Genomic DNA, 27,765 nt, shown 5'->3' with positions numbered 1-27,765 from the left:
TATATTCAAGTCATCGACGTTTTGATCAACACTTGCTTGTTTGAGTTTAGCATATCATGATGGAGCTCGGATAAAACGTCTGAGCTTGTTTCGTTTATTTCGCTATTTTGCGATACATGTGTCCACAAGCTGTGATTTACCCAACATTTCAATAAACAGTACTCCTACAATAGTTGCACACGGGTATGGTTGTTGAATGGTTGTTCTAAAATAATGCTTGGTCACTGACATACGAGCTTACGGCCTTTTGGTAATCTCAGAAGCCACAACACACACACACACACACACACACGCACACACACACACACACACACACACACACACACACACACACACACACACACACACACACACACACACACACACACACACACACACACACACACACACATATATATATATATATATATATATATATATATATATATATATATATATATATATATATATATATATATATATATATAACGAATCTGATCACGCGTTGCCAAAACAAAAGATGAAAGGCCTAAAGAATATTCGACGTTTTGAGCCAGTAGCTTGACCAAACCAATACTGTACTATTAGTAACTACATATGACGTGTACATATGTAGCAAATTTTTTCGTAACAATTAAACACTGCAGTGCTATAAGCCGTAATGTTCGCTTTTTGTCGAGTGATGTCTGAAACTTGACACTTGGTGTCTGCCACACTAATACCATAGCCAGAAATGAGTGGCCGTATATAGTAATACTGAAAAAGAAAGCAAATAATTGGCCGTGTATCTTCGTGCTTTGCTGCAAATGCTGTCGAAAGATGATGCAAATGCCGTCTGGAGGCTCTGCGTAAGAAATGAGCGCCATCTGGCACAAATGTCGGGAAAAGAAAGTTTGTGTAGAACGCAGAGCCACTGGTAGGTGGCATTACCATGTTCTCGCAGCCAAGTGTAGAAAACACCCGCTTTTCGTTCACTGCGTTGCATTGTTAGCGCAGCGTCAAAGACGCCGCAATCTTATGAACAACGCATATATGCATATGCTATGAGCGAAACACTTGCGGATAAATGTAGCAACTACTATATGCATATTATTTGCTTTTTGTTCGACATTGTTGGCAAGTATGAACGCAGCCAACAGATTAATGTGCTTGGGTGTTGAGCAAGAGCTTGAACTTTCACTGCGTGACTCACTCGTGCAACGGACAGACAGACAGACAGACAGACAGACAGACAGACAGACGGACAGAAATTTCTGCGATAATCTATGGTCTTTAAGTATAGAGAGCTCCGTAAAGTATCACGTTGTGACACTGACAGCTACTGTTAACACGCAATGCCAGTCCTAATTTACGTTTGTTCTCATTCCATTAGCGGCAGCAAGGTGTGGGTTGTCATGACTAGCAGCTGTCTGGCCATCGCATTCATCTTAGTATTCCTGGTCCTCTTCGTCTTCGGCAACGATGGTGACTATGTTTTATTTGTTTTTGCTATCGAAAACCACGTACCTTAGAATAATTCGAAAGTTTTGAACCAGGCCGTTATATGGCTATTGCTACCGGCACCGCCACGGTAGTCTAGTGGCTAAGGTACTCAGCTGCTGATCCGCAGGTCGCAGGATCGAATCCCGGCAACGGCGGCTGCATTTCAGATGGAGGCGGAAATGTTGTTGGCGCGTGTGCTCAGATTTGGGTGCACGCTAAAGAACCCCGGGTGGTCGAAATTTTCGGAGTCCTTCACTAAGGCGTCTCTCCTCATATGGTGGTTTTGGGATGTTAAACCCCCCTTTTCATCAAATCTATCGATGACTATTCCTACCATTCGACGGTAAACGATGCCTTACTAGAAAGGAGGACTCTTGCGACCCGTGCAACAGCAGCATTCCTTCAAAGAATTTAGATATTTGTATGAAACAAGAAAGAACTATCCGCCATAAATGGTATTCTTCTCTTCATCCACTATACACAGCTACTGCACTTTGAAGCCCTTTAGGTGCCTGTAGATAGTGATTTTCCAGTGAATTCCACAACGCCAACGCTGCTCCAGTACATGACGATGATTCAAATTGAGATCTATCTATCTATCTATCTATCTATCTATCTATCTATCTATCTATCTATCTATCTATCTATCTATCTATCTATCTATCTATCTATCTATCTATCTATCTATCTATCTATCTATCTATCTATCTATCTATCTATCTATCTATCTATCTATCTATCTATCTATCTATCTATCTATCTATCTATCTATCTATCTATCTATCTATCTTTGTAATATGTTTTGTTCCAGCGGAAATAAGCGATGAAGACGGTTACGGTGGCTCTAGCGCTCTCAGCGGAGGCAGTAGCGGTGGAGGGGGCGGTGGAGGTGGAGGCTCTCCCATCCCTGAACTATTTGTGCCTGACGCACCTGAAAGTCACCCAACTGCCGTAAGTTTTCTCATATTCACCAAACTGATCCTACCTTTAGGCATCGGTAAAACACGAAAGTGCGTCGTGTTTTTGAAGAGGTAGTTATAAGCATTTATTGTGCGTTGTTTCAATACAAGGGCAAAGGAATGATTGCTGCAGACACAAATTACAATGTTACGCGATTAACGGCAAGCAGCTCGAAACTTTCAGCGCACACCTCAAGTAGAAAGCACGCACGAAATGAGCATACACAACATGAGCGCGGACTAACGACTGTTTCAGCTCTACACTTAAAGCACGCCGTTCAAACAAAAAGCAAGAAGCACAGAACGAGCGCTCAAATCTACACAGTAGAAGCGAGAACAGTCCCAGTCCTAACTTCTTTTTTTGTGAGCAACGGGCGTCTTTTGTAACCGCGGCCATGGCAGCGAGCGAAATGACTTCGTACTTTTCCGAATCACGAGTCTGATGAGTGTGAAGGACAGGATAGACGACGTAGGTGGTGATGCCGGGAGCATGCCGATAAATGCTGATGGGGAATGAGGGAAAAAAGACTTAGATGGGCCAAGCACGCAGTGATGGACCGATGTTTTCTACCGGAACATGCCAATCACTTCTAAAGGTCAATGAGAGACAGGAGACTCGTATCGGACACAGAAGCCCACAGTCTTTTTTGAGTTAACGTGCTCGCTGCAGATTTTTTATTGTTCAACAAGGCGCAGGAGAAATCTCCCACCGGCACTACCTTGGAGGTCGAGATCCAGTGCCTATATATACGGGGTGGCCAGTGAACGGTTGTGCAGTGTGAACAGTCTTTTTTTTTTCAATCAAGGAACTCGCTAGCATACGCTGTCTGTGTCGGTGCTGCGAGGTGAGAGGAAGAGCGTAGGAGAGGAGAAAGACGGGAAGGGGTCTACTATGTGTATTCGCAGTGTAAATAAACGCTGCTGGGAGGGATGCCTAGAGGAGAGTGAACGGTGAGCAAGGAGAAACCGCGTGCGTCGGCGTTGCGAGGCGAAAGAGCGGTAGCGTAGGAGAGGAGAAAGGGGCGCTCATGCGCTGTAAGGGTAGTCACGCCGCACATCGGATTAAGTTCGACCACATGACTGTTCGCATCTACAATCCACACGATCAGTAGAGGAATCGAGGACGCGACGAAAACACCGAGGACAAGGTTCGGCAGGTCAACGGGCCTCGATAGTCAGCTGAAAGGCATGCCTAGTTGGAATAAAAATGACAACCACTCGCGAGCGAACAAAACATGCACGTTGTGCCAGGTAACGTCAATCATTTCCTTTGTTGCCAGAAACTATCGCCGCACTATTGGCAAGCGCGAAAGACCGCTTTATAATTCAAGAAGCGTACGGTGGAGAGCTAGTCGCTTCGACACAGAAAACATAAAACTACACCAACATTCAGGATACATCAAGAAAGACGCTTCTAGATGTTGTTAGTCTGCGCTGGTCTCGCCGACATCTTTTTTTCTTGTATCTCATTTACAGACGTAGTGTTATGTTTTGCACCTCATAAATTGGTTGAGCCCCTGCCCCGAACTTCTGAGAAAAATGGAGGGGGAGGGTGATACTACTTAAAAGGTCTTTTTGTGCCCTCCGCTCATCACTCTCGATACATGCATGGATAGATCCAACGTTTCCAAGGCGCATAAATTGGTGATGTAAGTTTTCCGAATTCGCTATATTATTACGCAGCACACCATACTCCCAGGTCCTCCAAAAAGTGTATCTATTCACTAAGCATTTTTAAGTGAACAAGGTGAAATAACTTTGGAATGATGTCTCAGTGGGCTTTTTTTTTCGCTTCGTGCCCTGGCAGTGCCGGTAGCTGTATCTCTTCTTGTTTATTATTCTAATCATTCATAAGCAAAACAAATCATTCAAGGACCCCTGGGAGAGCAAGTGAAATTGTGCTGTTGTTTTGTTTTCAACCACACTCTAAAAAAAAAAAAGATGCATTATTCTCAAAAAGGTTCTCCTACACAACAGTATTTGTCGTCTGACTTGCTCGCATTTCTTTTCCTTGAAACCCAGCCCTGGCCACTTTGCTGTAGGGAATGCTATGTCACATTTTTAACGTGCGTGTCGTTCAGGAACCATGGTGATAGCGCAAGGAAAGTACTCGAAGTAGATGATGAATACTGTTGTCTTGCAGAGACACTCCATGGTGAAATTGCATTGGTCGTGAAAGTTGGACTGTAAAGTGTCGTAAACCTATCGTCACAGGCATCAACGCCTGCCGACGATTGAAGCGCGATTAGGTGAGGAGGGGACAAACAACCAAAACCTAATATAATTTTTTTCTTCAAGTAATCGTAATTGTATATATGGTAAAGTTAACTAACTCTAAACTTACCTTACGGTGTATGTCATCCCTGGCTAAATAGCTGATTGTCTCAATTTTTCGTCGAGTGCCTTAAATGGGGAGGAGGGGGCTTATCCAGGCGATTGGCTATCAGAGCTTGCGTTTTGTTCGGCGTGTTCTATGGTTCAGCGCGGTGCCAGGTCAACGAGGCATCGCTCCCTTTTTCGTGGTCATTTCATGCGTTCCTTCAGTCATTTTTCTGTATTTTATGTGATCTTTACTGGTGTAACATTCAAGAGCTTAACTAGCTCACAGATTGTGTAGATGGCCACTCTTGTGACTGCCGACTGCTTTCGCTGGCGCACGGCCGGCGTGCCCTCAGCGTTGGTGACGGTGAAACAACGAGACGCTGTACTCTACAGCTGACAAAGATACATATTCAAAGCTGCTGTTTCGCTGCATTTGTATTAGGCAATTGGGCATCATAAGGTTTCGAACTATTGTGCTATTGTGCTCATGAAAAGTTGTCTCACATTTGCCTCGGCAAAGTTTTTCGGGCATGTTGTACGTACATCATTTGGATAATAGAACAGCTTTGCTTCCTCAAGCTTTGTTTTTTTTTGTTTTTCTCCTCCCGCACGCATTTAGTGAGCCACAAGACAGAATAAAAGCGCGTATTAAAAATGACACCTGAAAGGTCGGCATTAAGGAAAAAAAAATCCATTTCGTGCAATGTAGGGCAAATGTGTGACGTCGCAACCGCTTCCGTTTGTGACGTCGTATTCCCTTCTTCATTTCTTGTTTGCACTTAGTTGGCTCCTCCTTACGTAGGTTGCAACGGTGGCAACCAGCTGCCGACTACTGAATCCATGGGCTTTTATACATATACCTTGGACACTCCCCAAACACTGAACTTTTTTTAGAGTGATAAAAAGATCACTATCAGGGGGTCGTGTAGGTAAAAATAAGTTTCAGACGGCAGAAAACTGTACAGCAATGCGTGCTCGATGTGTAAATTTACCGATGACATTTTCCAGTTTCTGCCGCCCCGTGCTCGTACTACCCAGCGCACCGAAAGCCACGCAACCGAGACGACCAAAGGCGAAGTGACCTGGCTCACCCAAGCCACCACGCCAGCACCTACAACTTGTAAGGAAAGGCCGAACTTATGTCGCGAATGACATTTTGGTCGCAGGATTCTGACGTAGGCTGATCCTGCAGTAGTAACTTCATCTATTTAGTGTTATCCTTTGCCTTCAAGGTTGTTAGTCTGCGCTGGTACCATCTACATATTTCTGGTTGTGTCCTGTTTGCAGGCGAAGTTTTATGTTTTGCGGTTTATGAGTTTGTTGAACCCCTGCCCAAACTTCTGAGAAAAAATGAAGGGCGAGGGTGAAAGTGGCTAAACGGTTCCCTTGCGCCCCCCCCCCCCCCCTCACTCCCGATAGATATGTGAATATATATATATATATATATATGGTTTCTAACAAAGAAAAAGAGCCCTTAAATGTACACTTCTTTTCTTCCTTCATAGCAAGAGTCTTGTTCTGGCAGACGTGGTGCCTTCAGGCAGCATACGAGGGATATGGGTCAGCGGCGAGCTCGTAATCACATACTGCGGGACGCCAAACAGGCAGAAAAAGTGTTCCACAATCGCCGTAAGGGTTGCAGGCGGCGCTGACTTAAACTCCCACGTTTGATGTATGCACATATTGTCGCAGTGTAACAATATGTCTATATGTTGTTGCAACGCGAACAAAGGATGACAAGAACTTGCGGCAGCCTAAGAGCGTGTTCGAGATCAGCTATACAGCAGGACGCCTTTTTCGTCTTTCTCCAAAAATTCACGGTCCCAGTAGTCAGAGTCAGCAAAACATTCACATCGTCAATCGCTTTTATTTATACACACGTGTCACGTGCCTCTCCTTATAGGAGCATCGCCCGGATGCTAAATCAGATCAGCAGTATTTTAGGGACGAAGCTCCTTAGCCCGTGCGTCATTCCTTCCTTTGTATGTAGCCACCGCCAGTTTTATTACACGATCTCAATTGATGGCGTTATGTATACATGTCCAATGATATACCTTCATGGCGCTAGTGATTTTCACAACATATCGATGATGTGAATGATAATGAGTGGAGCGAAGCATCCGTCCGTCCATTTATCTGTCCAACCGTCCATGCCTCCGTCCGTCCGCCCGTTCGTGCGTCCGTGCTTCTGTCCGCTTCTGTCCGGACGTACGCCGGTCTGTCTCTCCATGCATGCTTCTGTGCGTCCTTTTTCCTTTTTTCTGTACGTCCATTCATCCAGAATCACAGCATATCTACAGAGGGAGTGATAATGAGTATATATATATATATATATATATATATATATATATATATATATATATATATATATATATATATATATATAAATGTGACGCTATGAGTACTGGGAGACGTGGCCTGGCTCATACCCCATGTTTATTCCATTCTGATCTTCTTCTTCCTCTGCCTCTACCAACCATCGCTTCATACGTCACACGATTCCCCCTCCTCCCGAAAGATGGCACTGGTTACAAACTATAACAAATTAAAGAAGTGAACGAACAAAACAATGCCAAATTCACAGTTTCACGTCCAGACGGAGTTCCACAATCTCACTAAATCTTCAAGGCCGATTGAGCAGTCCAATGAATTTTATGACAACTCTGGTGGGCGAGGTTGACTGTTGCGTTTTGGCCAACTGAAGCACGCCTTGAACGTAGAAATTACTGATGACACAGCGATTCTCGTCATGAATGAACAAGGGTCGAAGTGCTTGTAGCATTTGGGAGTCGGATGTCGTAGGCACGAAGTTCTCCGTCGTAGACGCTGCTTTCTGTGTCGTGGCTGAGACAGAACGAGTACTTGCCGCCTGCATGTGCGAGAACCGAAGCTGATGGTATGATGCCTTTGTTCCTTCATTGTACACGTGGTAGCTGCACGTCTCTTTCGTAGCTTTCTGTGGTCTTCTCTTAGTTCGTTGAATCGTAGACACGGCGTTGAGAACTGGTGCAGAAAACTTTGTCGACGTTGCTTTCTGCGAAGATGGCTTAGGCATCGACTTCGTCTTTGCTCCTTTAATTGATGTTGTCTCTGATGATCTTTCAGCCACAAGTGTACTCGTGAGGAGGTTTCACTTGATCGTTGTTCTTGTTCGAGTAGCCGTTGCAGTTCTTGGAGTTCGTGGAGTTGCCTTTGTTGAAATTGCTCGTCTTCTTGTGAAAGTTCGTCAGATGGGCCTTTTTCAGGAACATGAGTCGGCTTTTCTTTAGATGGTGATGTGATCAGTAGATTGTCGGTAGTCGACACTGTACTGCTAGGCTTGTCCTGCGATGAAAGCAGCGTGACAGGCTGATGAGAACGCTCCCAAGATGGTTGTGAGTCATCCTTGATTGTAAATGCTTCTGTCAGTTGACAATGCGCCGGCGTTGGTGGATTCGAAATCCCTGCAGTGCTTTGACTCCCATATGTGTTGTCACTTGACGATGAGAGCACAACAGACATGGATTCAGGTAGTTTTGATGACGTATGTTTTTCTTTTTGCAGCGTAGTTAGGCTGACAGTGTTTGTCGAACGACCCTGGTCGGGAACGTCAGGGTGGCGGCTGGTATTGCGAGGATTTGCCAGCTCGTCAGACGTAAATTCCGTCACACGCTCGAAACCATTTGGGCCTTGTGTGTGACACGATGCATCAAGGCATATGGGTGGTTCTGTAAAATCTGAAGTGTGGTGGTGCAGTGAACACGTTGAAAATGCCGATTTCATTGCACTTGGGAAAGGCGAGTTTAGGTTCAGTTTTTTGGCGAAATTTTCTAGATTCCTTTCGGTATACGGACGCTTTACCTTGTCTGTTGTGACGTGCACGTTACCAGTCGGTGTTCGAATGCGTGAAGTTTTTTCGGAAGAGTCATATGATGGTACAAGGGTGGTATATTTTCTCTGGGATCTCGTTTGAAAAATAGGCTTACTGCTGGAAGACTTCGCGTAACTGTGATGGGTCAGTTGAAAAGCCTTCCGCTGATGAGGTATGAACATGTCTTCATCGTATTCTTTGAAACGGGTAATCATCTCTTCCGTGATCGTTTGCCAAGATTCGTCGTTTTCGAATATGTGTGTCAGGTAAAACTTGAATGCCTCACCGGAGATGTAGTCAGTGAAGTTGATGATCATCTCCCGTTCCGACCAGGATGCAGCGGTAGCGTGGAGCTCGTACAGGTAGAACCAGTCCTGCACGGGTCCATCGTCCGCTGCTCCGGTGTACTTGGGGATGTCAGGGTCGGCCGATGAATCTGTCATGGTGCTGGTCGTTGTGTCCAGGTTGAAGATGAATTGGTAGTGGCTGTATGATCAGGGCGTCTTGTGGGGAACTGCGTCGATGACGAGCGACTGATGAAGGGGCAGGCAGGTCTCCATCCTGTCGACTTGTGTGACGCTATGAGTACTGGGAGACGTGGCCTGGCTCATACCCCATGTTTATTCCATTCTGATCTTCTTCTTCCTCTGCCTCTACCAACCATCGCTTCATACGTCACACACACACACACACACACACATATATATATATATATATATATATATATATATATATATATATATATATATATATATATATATATATATATATATATATATATATATATATATATATATATATATATATATATATATATATATATATATATCTTGATGATTTTCCTAATGGCACCAAACAATACCTGAAACGGCCAACCCCATCCGCAGTGCCCACCAATATTTCTCAAGCTTCAGCGTTCATATTTGTGCACTTGTCAATTAAAAAGCAACAATTGCGCATATCTGAAGCAACATAACACCACCTCGACGCGTTGTATGTGTGCCTACTTACTTGGGAAGGCACACGTAAGGAATTCCAAGGACCATAGTGTTTATCACGCTGCGCTGACAGTGCAACGTGATGCTCAAAAAGGCAAGTGTTTCCAACGCTTCGCTAAGACGTCACATATCTGTCTATGCAGCATAGACAGGTGTGTCGATTCTGATTGAAAAAATAAAGCTATGTGGCACACGTGACCTATGTATTGCAGCATTTGTAGAGTGCAGATTGTGTTATTCTTACTCGCTTACGGAGTGCAACCGGACAAGAATAAATGATGTGGCTCGATATTTATCGATGAAAATGGCAAATACTTTTCGGCACAGAGGCGATCAGGTATGAATGTGGCATGACTATCATAGCGATCAACACACTGCGCACAACAAATGGCGTAGCGTGGCGTACGAATTTGGACACCCCCGCAGTGGGTGCAAAATTGCATCGGCCCGCCTGCTGAAGGTGACACGGCTAAATTTGACAGCTGTGCTGTGCGCGCTCGTCCTTTTCTATCTACCAGACTGTTGGTTCGATTGCTGGTTGATAATTCCTAAAATTTTGCTTTTTGATGCTTCTGAAAGCATGTTCACTGTTAAAACTTTCACATTAAAAAGATACCCTTCCGTGTCGATCAATAGCGACTTCAAAGAGATCGTCCTGATACCGTACAAGACTACTGATCCTCATCGAAGTTTTCTGGACGGCAGCTCATCTCGGTTTCAAAATATCTATATAACAGCACTCTTTTTGAGCACGTTCCACTAAATACTGTTCCAACTTGTGCCTTGTGCAGCGACAACCACGCCGCAACCTCTTCTGTGCTCGGTCTCCGAGACGGCCACGCTGGTTTCTCTGTACCCGGACGACAACCTGTGCGACATCGTCATGTACACGCACGTTCGCGCGAGCAAGAACCAAATTGTGGCGGTTGACGACATGGACAGCTACACGACGTTCACCACCGTCTGTGGAGTAAAATACTCGAAGACCACCTGTGGAATTTCATTCGACGCCCGGTGAGTGCAGTTTGTCTACAGACAGGAATACACAAGATTTGTTCGACATGGCCCGATTTTAACATGAAAGTGACCGTGTCCATACCAGCTCCGTTTAGAAGGTTCCATCACGCATATGACGTTTTAAATGTATGCTAACAGATCGCCAAGAAAAAAAATCAAGCAGGAAAGATTCTGTCACACGGAATCGGACCGGAAACCTCTCAATTCAAAGCGGGCGGCTCTAACCATTACGCCAAGGAGTGTGCGTTGTCAATAAAGCTAACTGCAAGCCATTCATATATATATATATATACCATACACCGTATGGTGGTGCTAAGAACTCTGAAACCTTGGCCATTTTCTTATCACTAGTGAGATAGCATGATGGGTTTGCGTTGGGTAAATAGCTTTGGGCGTTGCGATCGCTCTAAAGGTTGTCGCCTCGACGGAATGCCACATCCACGGAACGTGGTCTTTCCTGCCATGTCCTCCGAGATGGCGGGAGCACGGCGTGCACCTGCAAATCTCGGAGGCCATGCTCCTGCATGCGCGTTCATCAGACTCACAATTCGGGCGAAGATGAAGGCCATATAGTTGGCTGCCGCGGCCCCGTTTACGTAAAGAGAGCACTGATCTACACGACGAGTTAAGAATTTTGACAGTAGTTCGCGCGTGTACTGTGTATACTTTTGCGCTTGTTTCGTGCGTCTTTCTGTTTGAAGAGCGCACTTGAAAGGGGCCCTGAAACACTTTTCTGAGTAACCATGGAATAAAGTCAGTGGAAAAGCGTATTGCCTCACAAATTCAACGCCGCAAAATATTTTAAGAATCCGTCCAGTACAAGCGGAGTGACAAAGATATATCAAACGCTGCAATCGCATTATCTTTTCTCTCGTTCCGACAAAAGCGCTGGAAGCTAAGCAGGGAGGGATGGGAAGGGCAAAGAAAAAAAAACAAAAAACGTCACGCGTGCCTCGTGACGTCGAGAAGCTTTTTCTTTTTTTTTTCTTCGAATACGCGGCTTTTCAGTGTGGTCGGGGGCACAACATGGACAAGTGTAGGCCTCTCACAGCAATCTCTGTAACAGACGAGCGCGCCAAGTTCAAATCAGCCAATGGCTGATAGATGGGCAATCTACGTGTGATTTTTGAGCGTCATCCGTAATTAGTCGAGGGAAGATAAAGCAATTGTGAACCGACTTTGATATTGTATTGTGAATTCCAGGCCATGTGGTGTGCTATAACATCTGGCTCACGTGTTCTCGGGAGCCTCTACTACTGATCTGCAGCGTTTTTGGCCAGGCTCAAAAAGTGTTGCGGGGCCCCTAAGTTACCGAGCTGTGACAATAGTTAGTCCGCCCTCGTCCTGTGTACGCTCATTTCCTGCGTGCTTTCTGCTTGAGATGTGCGCTGAAAGCTTTGAGCTGCTTGCTGTTCATCACGCGACTTTGCAATTTGGTGCTGTTGCTAAAACAACTCACAATAAGCACTCAACTATACCTATGAATACACGTTTCACTTTCGTGTTATACCGATTCCTAGATAGGAGAATCGATGTAATATTCTTAATCTCCATTTGTTCCTTGACCTACTCTGCATTATTGCTGTATCTCAAGATTGACTTATCACTTTCCCTTGGATTGCTCCCTCCGTTTTCCGGAATTTTATTTGAACCCAATTTGTAAGCCTCCACGTTTATGCTCCGTAGGTAAGTACTGGTAATATTCCGCTGTTATATATACCTACCTCTTGAGAGATAGTGTTTGACAAACCATAACTGGGGCCTATTAAGCTAATAATTAGGAACACTATTCTGCTTAAATTAAGTCATAATTAGCCCTAATTATCTAAGTGAAGTGAATTTGAGCGGTTGCAGTCTTCATTTTTAAGCATACCAAGCAGACTTAATAAGCAACAAACTCAAAAAGCTGAAAGAAGCAAGGTGATCACAAGCTGCTGTATTGCTCAAATGGCTTGTAGAAGTAGTGCAAGCTGAACACGTTACTTTACATGCATAGAAGATGCTGCTTAGCGACCGCTGCATAAAACACTTTATAACTATACCAGCACCATGACAGTCGCAAGTTGAATTTTGGGGCCTTTTCAGTATCTAGAATTTGTACCTCAGTTCACTCATCAACCACTTTTACGTGCGGAGCATCTCTTTCTCGGGTGTATGTACCGCGGCGTCGGCGTCCGCACTCTCTCTAAGCATGCGCAACTTCTTTCCTCTTCTACGCTTTTTCCTCTCACCTCGCAGTGCAGATGCGGGGAGCGTCTGCTTACGTACGCTCGCTCACCCCTCTCCTCTAGGCATTCCTCTCAGCGGTGTTTACACCATCACTTCGCATGCGCGTCCTCTTCCCCTCTTTCACCTCGAAGCTCCGACGCAGGCAGCGTCTGCTAGCGAGTTTCCTGAGTTAAAAAACCGACTGCTCGCGCTGCACAACCCTTCACTAGCCACTCCATATATACAGGCACTGGATCCCGACCTGCAACCACCATGATACAAGTGCTCCTGCGGACAACCTGCCCGTGTAGTTGTCAGCTATGTTTGATAGAAGTGAAATGAGCTTCACGACATTGCTGCGTGTGCACCTCTGCTGCCCTCTAGAGTGGAAATTTCCATGCTGCAGGTGGAATGAAAGAAGCTCTCCGAAAGTGGACAAACACCCTTGAACGCGCTTGTGGGAGGCACGAACGTCACGTTGACGTAGCTGCGCTGTTGAAGTGTTGACTGAGTGACGGCGCTGACGTGCTCGCACGTGTTGTTTCTTTCATAAACTCTCGAAATACCCACATACATTTTTGACGCCACGCTCGTTCTTGTATAGTCGTTTCTATCAACGCCGTTATCGTGCACTCCACATGGTCGTCGTGTTATGACCACCGTAGTGCGAGAACGAAGCAAAGTCGTGTGCGCGAGAAGCCCGGGAAATTTTGCTTAGCACTTTTGCTGATGTTTTCTGTGTTTCCATGGCAACCTTGGCCTTCGCTGCCAAGTGCGACCACGGTTGCTCGCACAACAGCGGAGGTGGCATACGCTGCTCGTTCTGCTTGCACGCAAATCTGCAGCTTTACGGGAGAGTTAGTGTAAGCGATTCATAACGGAGCGAGTTGCTCTGAGAAAACAGAGCGCACAAACCCTCCCCCCAATCGACCGGTGAAAGTACTTAAGAAGCTTGTGTTGCTAGAGCCAACGCCACTTCTATTTTTTTTCAATGCCAGCCAGATGTGCCCAATTCAGCCTTTCACCGGAAGCTTCCGCAATGCTTTGCCAGCACTGGTGAAGCCAGATTTTGCCCTCCAAAGATGTCAGAGACATGCTATTTTCTGGTGGTGCCCACTTACAGATAAAGTGGTTTGGATTTGTTTGTTTAAAGAGTGCGTTAACTATAAATTAAAAGGTAGGTGTTTCCGAAGAAATAATCCGCAGGTGCTAGTATCAGTGGCTTAATCTTCAGTGAAATTTGTCTTTAATTAAACTAGTAACACAAAGATGCACTTTGAGCACTATCTGAACCTAAAAGTACGCCACGTTAAACTCGTTCAGTGTGCGAGGAAAATGCTCCTTCTCAATCGCCGACCGTGAACAGCTCATCATGCCCCTAGTAAGATGGAAGCCACAGCCGCCATCTTCCGGTTGGCATGGCTTCTCTAATGGGCGACGGTTTCCACTCCAGCAATTTTTTTAAACCTCCTTCTGGCCACCCAACGTTGGTGCCTCGTGACGGAAATCATCTGAAGTAATTTGCTGTTAAAGCTGCGTACAGATTCCTAAGGGAGGCTTTGTGTTCACAATGTAGGCGGTCATGCTGGATCCGAAAGAGATACGATGATCTGAGATAGCGTGTCACTGTTAGTTGCGCTGTGCGGGCAACCGTAGAAGAAGCATCACTGCGACGCTGCTCCAGGTGCCGACTGTAAGAGCGCTGTGAGGTGGTGGCAGGAATGCTTCAAGCCACGAGGAAAGAGCACGAAGGAAGAAATCTGATAGACGTGTGATATTTGAGAGCAAAACACGTCTATTGTACCTCCATGGGAAAGCACTCAGACGCACGTGTGACGCAAGCAGCGCTACCCATCGCATCACAACCACTGCCTTGAACTAAGGCGGACTGACGGCTATACCGTTGAGGAGCCTACGTTTGCACTAGCACTGAAGCAAATGAAAGAGGCGTTGGTAGGTAGAGCTTGGATGACGACTACCCAGAACTAGGGAAACGTATGGCAGTGGGTATAAAAAAAACATCATGATATTGCATGTCGCACTTATGCGTGATGATTCACAGAGGTTTTTAAAGGGTTCCTTGTATCTTTTTGCAGCTTTGTCAAGGCCTCGCAATTCACGAGCGACATATCAGAGGAGCTCGCCCTCTTACGGCGGCAGAACGTCGTGCATTTAGGCATCCTCAACATGTACGACTACGACAACAGAGTCCTGGAGGCGTCCTTCTACGTGGAGCCTGCTCTCGATGTAAGACGCATTTAAAAGCACTGACTTGCCGGCTGCCTTCACTACTTCGTAGTGCCTAATGATAGTTATTAAGAGAAAGCAATTAAGATGATCAAATACAGACGCTGAAATAAAAAGCACAGCAAAAATGCTTTATGGTATTTCGAAATAAGAAACAAATAAATGGATAAATTGTTTTAAGAGTAAACGGAATACTATTGGCGCAGTTTGGTAATTGTTGATTCCTTTTCGTGTTAACGCTGGTCATTGCATCACTCGAGATTAATTGCTAGACTGTTTGTTATCAACAGATCAACCCTATTCGTTCGACGGTGGCAGAGGCAACGCCCATTGAGGAATCAGGAAGTATATGGCATGATGTGTTACAGAGTATGCGGTTATAAGGACCCGATACCACTCCGAGTTTGAAGAAAAGATAGTGTATTCTTTCTTGCTTTTACACCGGCACTAGCTTTTTCTCGCTATTCATTTCTACATAAAACATGCACACAATGCCAGCTCTATGTGTTGAGCCTATCAGAATAAGGCTTTCGGCAATACCTTATTATCTTTGTTTTCAAAGTAAAAAAGAATGCCTGAAACGAGGTGAAACGAGCTGATCACGAGTGATAGCCATGCAAGAAAAGGCAGTACGGCTGCACAGTAATTAACAACTTTATACCCTCGTATACTAACCTGTTGATAATACTAATATTAAAAATGAAGTTTTACGTCCCAAAGCCAATGATGTGATGATGAGAGACGCCGTAGTGGAGAGCTCCGGAATTTCGACCATATCGTGATCTTTAATGTGCACTTACTATGCACAGTACTCGGGCCTCCTCTACCTTTTCGCCTCCATATAAATGAGACCACCGTGGTCGAAATCGAATCAATGACCTCCGGCTTAGCAGCCGATCAGCCTAATCGCTGATCCAACATGGCGAATGTATAGGCAGCAATCGAGAACTTATTATGAGGTCACGCAAACAGACTGCTGGCTTCGTGAATCGCGTCTAAAGAAAGGGAAAGCTGGAAGAGAATGGCGCACCCATTCTCCGTATTTTAGTATGCTTAGGTTTGCTTTGACAGTTTAGGAAAGATATGCGCAAATTAACTTTAACGAGCTTGATTTTTAAAGACACACTAAAGAGACAGGAGATAATTTGTGTATTTGGAAATCATAATTCCACATTTCCTAAATTGTCACTCTTACCGTGAGATGGCACATCGCTAGCGAGCAAGCCCGCGAAAAGAAAATGTCGGTGAAGACGCAACCTTGAGGTTCCCGCACTAAACAACTTGATGTAAATATAGAAGATTTTTAGGGAGTCTACGAAATCCTACGTAGTTCCTAATGGGTAAAATTGAAGTACGTTGTCATCTGTGAGCGCCATAGACTTAGCGTACGATATTTCATAAAATTTCATCTAGCCAGTGTCGCGCAAGTATGAAAAATACATATTATTACCAGTGACGTCACGTGTGGAGATTTGGGCGCAAAATTTAAAAATGAAACTTCAACATTGATTTTCTTCTTTAATTATGAGCGTATGATGGTGAAACGTAGGCAGTGAAGTGCTCAGAGTGCACTTCATCATTCTAAAATGATTCATATTTTCACTTGAGTGTCCCTTTGAGCATAGAATTTCCCAAATATACACTAGAGTGAACTTTGGCACTAGTGTCTGTAGGAGCTGCAGCGCACGGCGCTTCAGCGAGTAAGGGAATGATGGGTAGTACACGGACTTGTGCAGTCTTAGTACTTCTGGCTCCGTGTTTGTCTGTGTGGCTTGGAGCTGCTTTCTCGCGAAACAAAAATGAGCAACTGTTCAGCGGTTGCGTCTCACCACCTTATACTTTTAGGCTTACCTTTTAAATCAAGTAACAGAGTTCAAAATGGTTCGTTCTTTCTTTCGAAACAAAACCTAAACACAGCCATTAACGAAGCCACAAGTGCGATTCATCACCTGCATGGGCGAAGACTAGGCAAACTTGTGTACTACCAATCATGCCCCACCGCGGTGTTCTAGTGGCTAAGGTACTCGGCTGCTGACCCGCACGTCGCGGGATCGAATCCCGGCTTCGGCAGCTGCATTTCCGATGCGGAAATTTTGTAGGCCTGTGTGCTTACATTCGGGTGCACGTTAAAGAACCCCAGGTGGTCGAAATTTCCGGAGCTCTCCACTACGGCATCTCTCATAATTATCGGTGGTTTTGGGACGTTGAACCCCAGATATCAATCGATCAACTACCAATCAATCCCATGGCCACTGAACGGTCGCAGCACCAGAGTCCCCTCTAGTTAATTTTAGGAAACCGTATGCTTTTGAGCCTGTTAGCTCGAATAAGGCCCCGACATCAAGGGGGCTTGAGATTTAAACGCTCTATAGCATCCCTTTCCAAACAGTTCACGTTTCCGGGTGTCGTCTTCATTCGTCACAGTTCCACGAAAATCCACTTACGACGGTTCGAGCCGACGTCAGCGATGCGGGTATTACGAGAGGTAATGCGGTGGTGACGTGCCTCACTGCGGTAGACTACGAGGCTCCATAAAATCTTGCACGGGAAAGGTTGTGGCACATAAACGGAGTACTGGGCAGCGAAAACACACCGTATACACATTTTTTCGCCTCAGATCTGCGTTTTCATTCGTAACGTCTTGTTGAATAAATTTTATTATCACAGGTTGTGCGTCCAAAACCATGATGTGATTAGGAGACGTCGTAGTGGAGGGCTCCAATAATGTTTGTCCATCTGGCGTTGTTCAACGTGCACGGACATTGCACAGTATACCATTTCGCCTCCATCAAAATGCGATCATCACTGCCGGGAGCAAGAGCATGACCTCCGGGTCAGCAGCGAAGCACCATAGCCACTATTCACTGAGTCGAGTAAATGTCGAGTTTGCAAAGGAAAAGTTTACCCGTCCTGCCTTGCGTGCTAAGCGATCAAGCTGTGAGCAACTCAACAATTTCAAAAAAACTACACTATAACATGGATATCGCAATGTTCACTAGAGAGATTTATGTCATTGCCGCACCACATGCCTTAGTTTTCAATAAAACGTTCAAGATCATCAAGTGCAAGGAAAGCTTTGCTTTTTCGGTATCTATGGTTGTGAGTCATTGTATGGACTGAGACGGAAGAAAGTCAATCATTGAAACAACTAAATAAAAACGAAGACGAGAAGTGGACTTGGTCGTGTTGAAATATCATGGTCGTCTGCGTTTCCCCGCGCTGTTAGCCACGATGAATATGCGCCGATTCTCCCATTGTTCTGTCCTATTTTCGAATAACAGTTTTCTTTGTCTCCATTTTTAATTCTCAGAGAATAACGAGGCTGAAGGCTCCGACGTCACGAGTTATTTATGGAATCGGCTTCTTCTTCTACAACAAAAAGATCTCCTGGAACAGGCTGCAGGTTCTGATCCTCGCGTCGAATGCGTAAGTTTTAGCAAATCTTGAATTTGGGCTAGTTTGTGTACGGCATTGTAATGTGGCGCTGAGCAGGAATGTACGAAGATGTCACGAAACAAGAAGACTGGTCAGGTGGTGCATGCGCAAACTTTCAACTCTTGTAAGTTGAAACTCTCAAATCTCAACTCACCTGTTTAAACTTTCAACTCAATTGAAAGTTTGCGCACCCTGTGTCCCGTGCTATTGTTTCGCACTTCTTTGTACCTTTCGTTCATCGCAACTACATTACACGACGTAAGTTCTACATCACGGACACCATTAACTGTTCACTTCAAATACCCAATGCCTCAAGAGTGGTGTTAATGCACCCCTGCTCAGTTTTATTAAGGCGGAAGTGCAGAGAAAGTCACAGCACGGATGAACCAACAGGCGAATGAACGATTGCATGGATTGCTGAATAGGTGAACTGAATTTCAAAGAAGTCTCTCCATAGCCGTAACAAAATGAAGGAACCGAAATGGCATGCCCGAAATATGAGATGAAGATGACAAGTCACTCCAATCACATCTCCAAAACGCAGATGTGTTCGTAGCGAAATGATAATATTGGGGTTAGGCACTGAACATGATGGCATGTTAATTCCGCAACAATCGTCATGGAAAAATAAATTATAAGCATACTTATAAAATTTTTTTGGGACTGTAACACTGCTACTATCTCAATTCCTATTTTACTTCAGATTTATTGAGCTGGAGAGCAGTACTGTAAATTCTTCGATAAATATTTTTACTTATTCATAAAATATTTCACATTGCTCGATGATCCTCGTGCACTGAAATCTCGAGCATTAAGGGTTTCCCAAATGCAAAAAAAGCGCTATGGCTCCTTCATTAATCTCTATATTTTCGTCGGAATGCACCCGTTGAATTAGTCTCTCCGTAGCTGTCTTTTACCTACAGATACAACGGTCACGTAATTTGTTTTCCATTCAGCTGCAGTTAAGTAGCTGTCTCATCGAGACCGTTCCTCGTATTACTGTGTTTGGTATACGCATTGCCTTGGGGAGTAATTTTTCTATCCACTGGTTTAAATTTCTTCACGCTTTCTTATGGTCCCCCGCCTTCCACAAGAGAAATAAGCGGGTGGGCTAACTAACCTCCATAACTCATAGCTCAGGCCCTTTGTAGAACAAGTTCTTGTTAAAGCAACGTGTGAAGCTATCATTTTGGTCTATTGTGTGAACCTCTTTTTGCATTCAGGAAGGACATCATCGTGGTCATCACCTGCGTGTTGAGCGTGCCAAGCACCAGTGCGTGCATCGCTCTGCCTCCGACGACCTTCAGGAGCATCAATGACTACCCGCCTAGATTCGTGAGTGTGGACTGTCACATAATGGACCCTTTCGCGCTAAAGAGAAATACGTTTTTGACAAAACTTTGACATAGTCACATATTACTGGGCTAATTGGCGTAACGTCTTCAATTCAGCAAGGCTTGAACTCGGGAAAGCTGGTGCAACATTTGAATGAAGTGGCCCTGAGTGAAACGCAGGAAGGCCTACGGACAAAGAGAGCAGGGTAACTATTTAGAGAAACTTGCAACAGTTCATTTTGGTGAAAGGACGTCTAACGTTTTTTTTACTGAAATTTTACTGGAATTTTAGGAGCACATTGTTGGTCTCTTCTATGTCTCCTTGGCGCATTGTGCCTTTCGCTCGGCGCAGTTGCATCAAAATATTCACCAACAGCTTTGGCTGCTCTTTCGAAGAACACACACACACACACACACACACACACACACACACACACACACACACACACACACACACACACACACACACACACACACACACACACACACACACACACACACACACACACACACACACACACACACACACACACACACACACACACACACACACACACACACACACACACACACACACACACACACACACACACACACACACACACACACACACACACACACACACACACACACACACACACACACACACACACACACACACACACACACACACACACACACACACACACACACACACACACACACACACACACACACACACACACACACACACACACACACACACACACACACACACACACACACACACACACACACACACACACACACACACACACACACACACACACACACACACACACACACACACACACACACACACACACACACACACACACACACACACACACACACACACACACACACACACACACACACACACACACACACACACACACACACACACACACACACACACACACACACACACACACACACACACACACGCACGCACGCACGCACGCACGCACGCACGCACGCACGCACGCACGCACGCGCACACACACACACACACACACACACACACACACAGCGCTTAAGTGCTGTGTGATGTGTGTTATTCTTGTCATTGCGTCAATACGCGAAAGTCTCTAGGAATCCGTACATAACGCTAAACATACGTACAATATGACGAGTTACTAACCAGCCCAACTGCAAGATCTAACTGCTACCTTTCTGCATCCACCCTGCTTTTCGTTTCTTTTTGTGCACTGCTTCCTCAATGGGCTCACCACTTGCCATGTGACAGTGGCATGCAATGTTGACACCATGTGATGTCATCGTGATGCCACGATCACAAGCTTCGGCTATCTTTATCATCACGATGACGTCACGTGTTAACGGCATCACACAATGATATTTTTTCATCACTCGTGTCGACGGCGACGCCACCAGACGTCAACGCCGATGGTCCATTTTCGTGTCTAATGAGCATCTAAGGCTTTCGCATTAATATGCACCCCAAGTATGGCTCCTACAAGGCAAATCCTCAGGGCAAGACAACAGCTCCATTCAGGTAACAGACAAAAATACTGAGCGGGAACCAGCCTGTCCTGCAGCACGTGTTTATCCACCAGGCAGAGTCCCGCAAGTGTAAACAGATACTTAGAGTGCAAGTTGTAGGTAACAAGATCAGTTTATTCATCGCCTAATGTAACTCCCCTAGATGCCGATGCCTGTAATGTAAAGAATTAGACGTTAGCCAGAAAACTCTCCTTAGAAGGGCAACGCTGAGAGTATTGCAGTGTTCGTGTCTAACGAACCTACTAAATGCTGAAAAGAATGTAAGACCTAATGAGAGTGGGTACTTTCCAGTTCTTCGCTTTTTAGGTGAATAGCTAGAAAAGAATAGTATTATTTGGCCACACTAGCAATTAAATTTCATAATTAAGTCGTAATTGTTCGTGAAATTTTGTGGCTGTGTTGTCGACTTTCGAGAGTTATTGATACAAATGCACCCGAGAATCGTGGAATACGATGATAAAATATTTGCTGATGTTTTTTCAACGCGTTCTTTGAGCACCCAAGGGCTTGATGGGCTGAATTAAGTAATGTTCTTGGTTTTCCGGGTGCAACACAATTCCATTATTAAACAAGAAATTAAATTCGTAGTGGGCGCTGCTCACTCTTGTGAATTTATTAAGTTCATTGCAAAAAAAATTACACTCGAATGCATTCTAGCTCAGTGTCATTCCTGTTACCGCTACGTTTACAAGGTGCCAGATGTGTTAAATTCTACTTCTAGAGGTGTTCTAGTCACCAGGCATTCTACAACGTCTGTCGTTTCTGAATCCCATAAGCGCAATGTTAGTTGTGTGTTAGCCCTTCATAGAAGTGTGGCAGCTTGGGCTAGTTGGTATCACATGACGATAGTTGTAGCGCGGGAACAGAACGACGACAAAGAGACAACAAGGACACGTGTCCTTCGTGACCTTCTTGTCTCTGTGTCGTCCTTCTGTTCTCGCGCTATAACTATCGTTAGCCCTTCAGCTCTGATAATTTCGGGAGCAAGATAGCTGGGACATAAAATCAATTAGGTATGCTATCAATATGTTGGCGCCGCCTATGGACTGAGTTAGTAACTTCACAAAGAACTATGCCGTTAAAGTGTTTTGAGAAATGCACATATTTAAGACCGTTTACTTAATGTGGAAGGCTCATCAAACATGCACAGAGCCATGCAAACTGCCATTCCTATGTTAGTATTTAAAAATCACTGTAATCCATATCAGCACAATCAATCATTTAATCAGTCATTCTGTCATAAAAGACTTGAAAATTTTATTCAGATGAGAAAGATTCCCAATCTTGATAATGAAAAATAATTATTTTTAATTTGCACGCTTGAACAAGAAGACCTTGCTCTTTTTATTCATAGAAACTGTGTAATACGATTTGGTTTGCTCATGCATACATCAGTATTGCGCCCGAATGAACCAGTGCAGCTTCAGAGAAATCAGCCTTGCCTCTATGAGGGGCAAGCTTAATTATTATGAACAAATTGAAGCTCACAGTTATCCATCTTCATTGTAATAACTGCGTATTTTTGGACGCACACTTGGTACCTTGAAATTTCTAATTTGTGGCAGCAGGCAAACAACTCACAGAGTTCCCCACTGAGTGAAAAAAAAAAAAAAACTCACGAAGCTGACTAGTTTCACAACACTCGCCGAATTCTTCTTAGTGACAGCAATTGCCCGAAAATTGTCCACTACGTTGTGGCGGAGTTCTCATTTTTCTCGCATTTTTCCTCTCCAACTGGTACAGGACTACGTGGTGCAAATGGCTAACGACAGTTTCAAGCCCCCGAGCCAAGTTTTAGCCTTCGCCTTCCAGATGGGCACCCTCATCTACAACATGACTTATCCCCACCGGCGGCCCGCCGACGCAGTATACGAGAACTGTAGTGGCTTCATTATCGGCGACAGTTCGCAGGTTAACCGTGTTCTATGAACTGTGTTGTGTCCGAGGATACCAAAAGAACGCGTGGTGAACAGAAATATTCAGAACCCTTCACTACGGCGCTTATACTAGCCTAAGTTGCTTTGAATCATTGGAACCCCTAAACCAACACACTTGAAGAATTTCAGTATTTATTTCATGGAGACCTCCAGTATGCCACTCTCCCTTATTAAGAATAAAACATTTTTAGTTTTGGTTGTGGGCAACCTTCAAGTTACCTTTAGCCAAAACATAGCGCGCTTTATTAAGCTATTCCAAGTGCAGTCACGAAAAAAAGCAAAAAAAAACCAAGAACATTTGTACAATCTGAGCTCTAACAAGCACAAAATCTGACCACCACCCGTTGTACAAAAGCGCATATGCTGATGAATACCCAAACAGGTTATAAAACACGCTTTCCGAGTTCTTTCATATGTTTATTCACTATATCATTGCAGCTACAACTTCTAGAACGCTTTAGTTTTGCTTGTCATTTTCCAAATAGTGATGTTCCTTTAAGATGCTAGTCATCGTCTCTTTCTAAAGAGCGCCCCGAGCGACGTTTACAGCGATGGTTGTGGCCTCCTTTGAGAATGGCATTACGTTGGGTTCGGCATACCAGTGTGACGTCATGTCATCGCCACATACGCTAGCCCGAACGCAAAATTTGTCTAACATAGCGACAGCAAATAATGACGTGCGTACGGACCTGCGCACAGCCGGGCGTAGGGCTGTGTGGTCGGTTGAAAGCTTGCCTAAATGCATAGAATTATTTATATTTTCGCAGTGTAATTTGCAATCACTACCCCAATAGAAATGCTTATAACTTCAAACTTGTCTCCCTAGCCGGCAGCTGTTTCGTGCTCTCATCTACTTTTGATTACGGGGGAGGCGGACATCTTTGTATTAGTAAGTGGATCTATATTTTTTATAATTTCTTGCCTTTAGACCTGCGAAGCTGAGGAAGAGATTCTGACAGCTGAAAAGGCCGCCGGTAGCGTCGCAAATGTTCAACGCAGGACCCTGTTCTACACCTATGACACCGTTGAAACGATGAGGGAAAAGGTACATATTTTCACTTATACTTTTCCGCGTTAAAACTAGAAGCAGACAAAAATGTAGATTCATCACAGCTTTCACTGCCAAACTTCTTTACGACAGAATTTTATTCGTGTAATAAATACTTCTAACACATCCTCATACCTGTACTTTTTTTATAGATGAAAAGGTGCGCGAATACGTTATTAGTTAGTAGAAGTGCATTAAATACAACTTAGAAATATATCAAAACGCACTTGAAATTAACAGTGGAATACTTTAGGCTCATAGAAAAAGATACAATTGTGTTCGTATACCCACGTTTTTTTTCTTTTGGGATCAACAAACGCTAATCACTACATCTTTTGTGATGGCACGCAAAGCAGATAATAGAATAAAAATATTAACTGATGTGCTTACGGATGCGTAAGACTATCGACGTTCTCAAGCTCGATGAGAGATTTCATCCGAGAGGGCTGAAACTGCGTGAGATTATCGGCGTTTCAAATCTTGTTGGAGATGTTGCGGGTTATTTGGCGCAGTTGGCTTCAGGATATTTTCATAGGACGCTTCTGGTGTTCGGTAAAGGGCGAACGTTAAGACGTCCAGAAATAGAGAAGGAACCAAATTAAAAAGAATATTGAAAGAGTAAAAAGAACAAAACAAAATTTAAGTTTAAAGCTTCCACTCAGGATTCAGCACACTTGATATTCCAGAGATGCAGTGAAATTCCAAAGGTACCACTCATACCAGCCCTGCAAGCTGTGTAGTGGGGCAACCTGGATTTATCTACGATCTATGCATTTCAAGAAATAATTTATCCAATGATTCCATTGGTATGCAATAGATTAAAAACGGCGTACCTGTTTTGAATGAAGGAACGCACATAACATCCACGCTCTGCAAGTATGAGCAAGCAAACTTTGTGCGTGGTATCAAAGACGACCGCTAAGAGCTCATACAAACCAAGTTCATTAGATACTACGACATTTTCACTGCTCTGACACAAAGGATATCTTAAGAAGAATTGCTTTCAACTTTTGTATCCGTTACTTGTGTATTTCGTATATATACACTAAATACTGACTAATTTAATATGTACGTTTTTTGTTTCAATATTGAGTGCACGTTGCCTTGGCTTTCTTTTTTTGTATTCTGGCAGCTATTATATAATCATATACCGAGGAATACTTTTACGCTCGTATAACAATAATTGTGCAGTTTTAAGAAGCTTGTGGGGCTATGCATAGCGTGCGCATTCAGTAACAATAATATTTGCTGTGGTTTAATGTCCCGAAACCACGATATGATTATGAGAAACGCTGTAGTAGAGGGCTCCGGAAATTTCTTTCACGTGCACAATTTTAAGTACACGGGCCTTAACCCTTTTCGCCTTCCCGGAAACACTGCCGCCATGATCGGTATTCGATCCCGTGACCTGGGGTTCAACACCATAGCCACTAGGCCACCGTGGTGGATGGTGAATTCAGCAGTTACAGCTTCCAGGATGGTTGTACCCAATTCTTTCCAGTAAAATGTTGGATCTTTGCAGAGAAACCCGCAGGTAGTGTTTAAAGTTATATTCATGCCATAATTATTGAAATTCTGATTAGCTGAATGTTTAGCGCTGCTGGAATGAGGCACTAAGTAGTTGTAGCTGCACGCACGAAAATATAGGCTTGGGTTTCAGAAAGTTGGAATAATGAATTCAATGAAACGCCTAACTTTGAATTCGACCTATTTCTGACTGCGACATGTCCAAGCATAAGTGATTTGAAAGAATATATGTCGGGATGACTTGTACCCTTGTTATGTTTTAGATACGAGCGTACGTGCACGACATTTATTGCCTGAAAGGCTGCTTCACGCAGTTTCTTTCTTGCTGTAGTCACGAATTCTGTCTCTAAGAAAAATATTCATTCCTCGTAGTTATCGCATTTATATGGATAATTGTTGAAATTTGGGAAGTTGTTTGCGGGACGCTGGTTCATCTCAAGCTGTCCGTGACACCTTCATTGCCAGGGGACCACCAGCTCGAGAGATAAAGTTAAGTTGAGTTTTAGTTGTAACAAAACTTATACTGCAATACTATTTTTCTTTCAGGCCGAGTTCGTCATGACTACAAACAGAAACAGGGCCAACTTCACGTGGTTCCTGTTCAACGTGCACCTGACAGACATCTCTAAGAAGTGTCGCCCCAACGGTCCTTTCGAGCGGCTCAGAGAATTTAGAAAGTTCCACTACGACATTAGCCGTCGTCGGCAGACAATATGAAACTCTCAATGCACGGCCACGTTCATTCGAACACCGATGCTGGGCGTCAGCTGTGCTATTACAAATATCACCGGAACGAACGTCATTCTCCAACGTTAAGAGTGTCCACCTGTGATTGTTGTATTTTTTATACCGCCAAAGCGAAATATTCTACAATTGTTTTGCACATTATTGCAATGCCTTCACAATGTGCTTGCATTTAACATTACGCTTCACTGGTTTATAAGTTTTATAAAATGGAATAACGTTCCAGACCTCTTGCAGCGTGTGTGTGTCTTTGTGCAGTTTTTCAGCGATGTGGATCTGTGGATTACTGGTCGGACACCACAAAGCGGGAGACCCAACCCGGCTTTCAAAAGCATCAGTGGATTACCGCCTTCGAGACAAGTTGTGTGGAATGTTCAGTGAATTGAACATTCTTTAATTTCCCTACTGCCATCCTCATGAATACATCTTTCCCGGAGAGAAAAAAAACGAATAAGACAGTGATGTGCCAATAGTTTGTAGTCTTGCCTAATAAATATATTGAGTGCTCAGACTATTCTACTTTTTGCAACAGAAATTATGATGTATGCTAAATTGTTTAATGGCAGTATTCCACAGAGAAACATTCTTGTTGACGGCACATGTTTTTAATGCTTTTCATTTGCAGATACTTCATTCCCCTCCTCAGGCCAATGCAGGAGTGAATACATTGGATAGTTTGGCATAATTTGAAGATTAAAAGAATAAGCAATTTAGAATTACGCATTTGGACAGTCATATCAGTGTGCACTACATATATGTTTTTGTTATGCGATAAGGTGGCCATCAAAATATTTTCATTTTAAGTCACTCAGATTCCATAGAATCATGCCATTTTCTTATTAAATTGAGCGTAAAGCATAGTTTCGTTTATTTCAGCTTTGTTGATAATTTATGATTCACTATACTCTGCAGTCGTTTACAATCAGCCCGCAGTACAAATTTGCGGCTCGGCAGAAATATGAATACCATTATTATAAACTAAAACAATAGGATGCCTGGGAACTGAGTTATGCGGTACACTGGAATACACTGATAACTCTTCCGAGGCACACATTTATGCTATACGCCTTGTCTTATGTTTCTTAAGCAGCATGCAGCGAACGTTAGCACCTCCCTCTCATTACGCATAGCTAATA

General features: G+C 44.1%; 1 protein-coding gene across 1 annotated transcript; it reads left to right on the top strand.

The window, feature by feature from the left end:
• Positions 1-1,373: 1,373 nt before the first annotated feature.
• Positions 1,374-27,107, top strand: LOC142766016 (uncharacterized). Its single transcript, XM_075867828.1, has 10 exons — positions 1,374-1,443; positions 2,273-2,412; positions 5,751-5,862; positions 10,382-10,604; positions 14,912-15,062; positions 18,373-18,488; positions 19,721-19,832; positions 23,117-23,284; positions 24,239-24,355; positions 26,432-27,107. Exons 1-10 carry the CDS (start codon positions 1,374-1,376, stop codon positions 26,600-26,602), a joined length of 1,380 nt encoding a protein of 459 aa, XP_075723943.1. The 3' UTR covers positions 26,603-27,107.
• Positions 27,108-27,765: the final 658 nt, after the last annotated feature.

This window comes from Rhipicephalus microplus, chromosome 6, assembly GCF_043290135.1.
Source record: "Rhipicephalus microplus isolate Deutch F79 chromosome 6, USDA_Rmic, whole genome shotgun sequence".
In the NCBI taxonomy this organism is placed as follows: Eukaryota; Metazoa; Arthropoda; class Arachnida; order Ixodida; family Ixodidae; genus Rhipicephalus; species Rhipicephalus microplus.
The sequence above is the reverse complement of the archived record's forward strand: the minus strand, read 5'-3'. Positions and strand labels throughout refer to the sequence as shown.

Coding starts and splice junctions, on each gene's coding strand:
- LOC142766016 (XM_075867828.1), top strand. CDS start 1,374: ATGACTAGCAGCTGTCTGGCCATCGCATTCATCTTAGTATTCCTGGTC. Junction 2,413..5,750: donor CTGAAAGTCACCCAACTGCC/GTAAGTTTTCTC, acceptor GACATTTTCCAG/TTTCTGCCGCCCCGTGCTCG. Junction 18,489..19,720: donor CTGATCCTCGCGTCGAATGC/GTAAGTTTTAGC, acceptor TTTTGCATTCAG/GAAGGACATCATCGTGGTCA.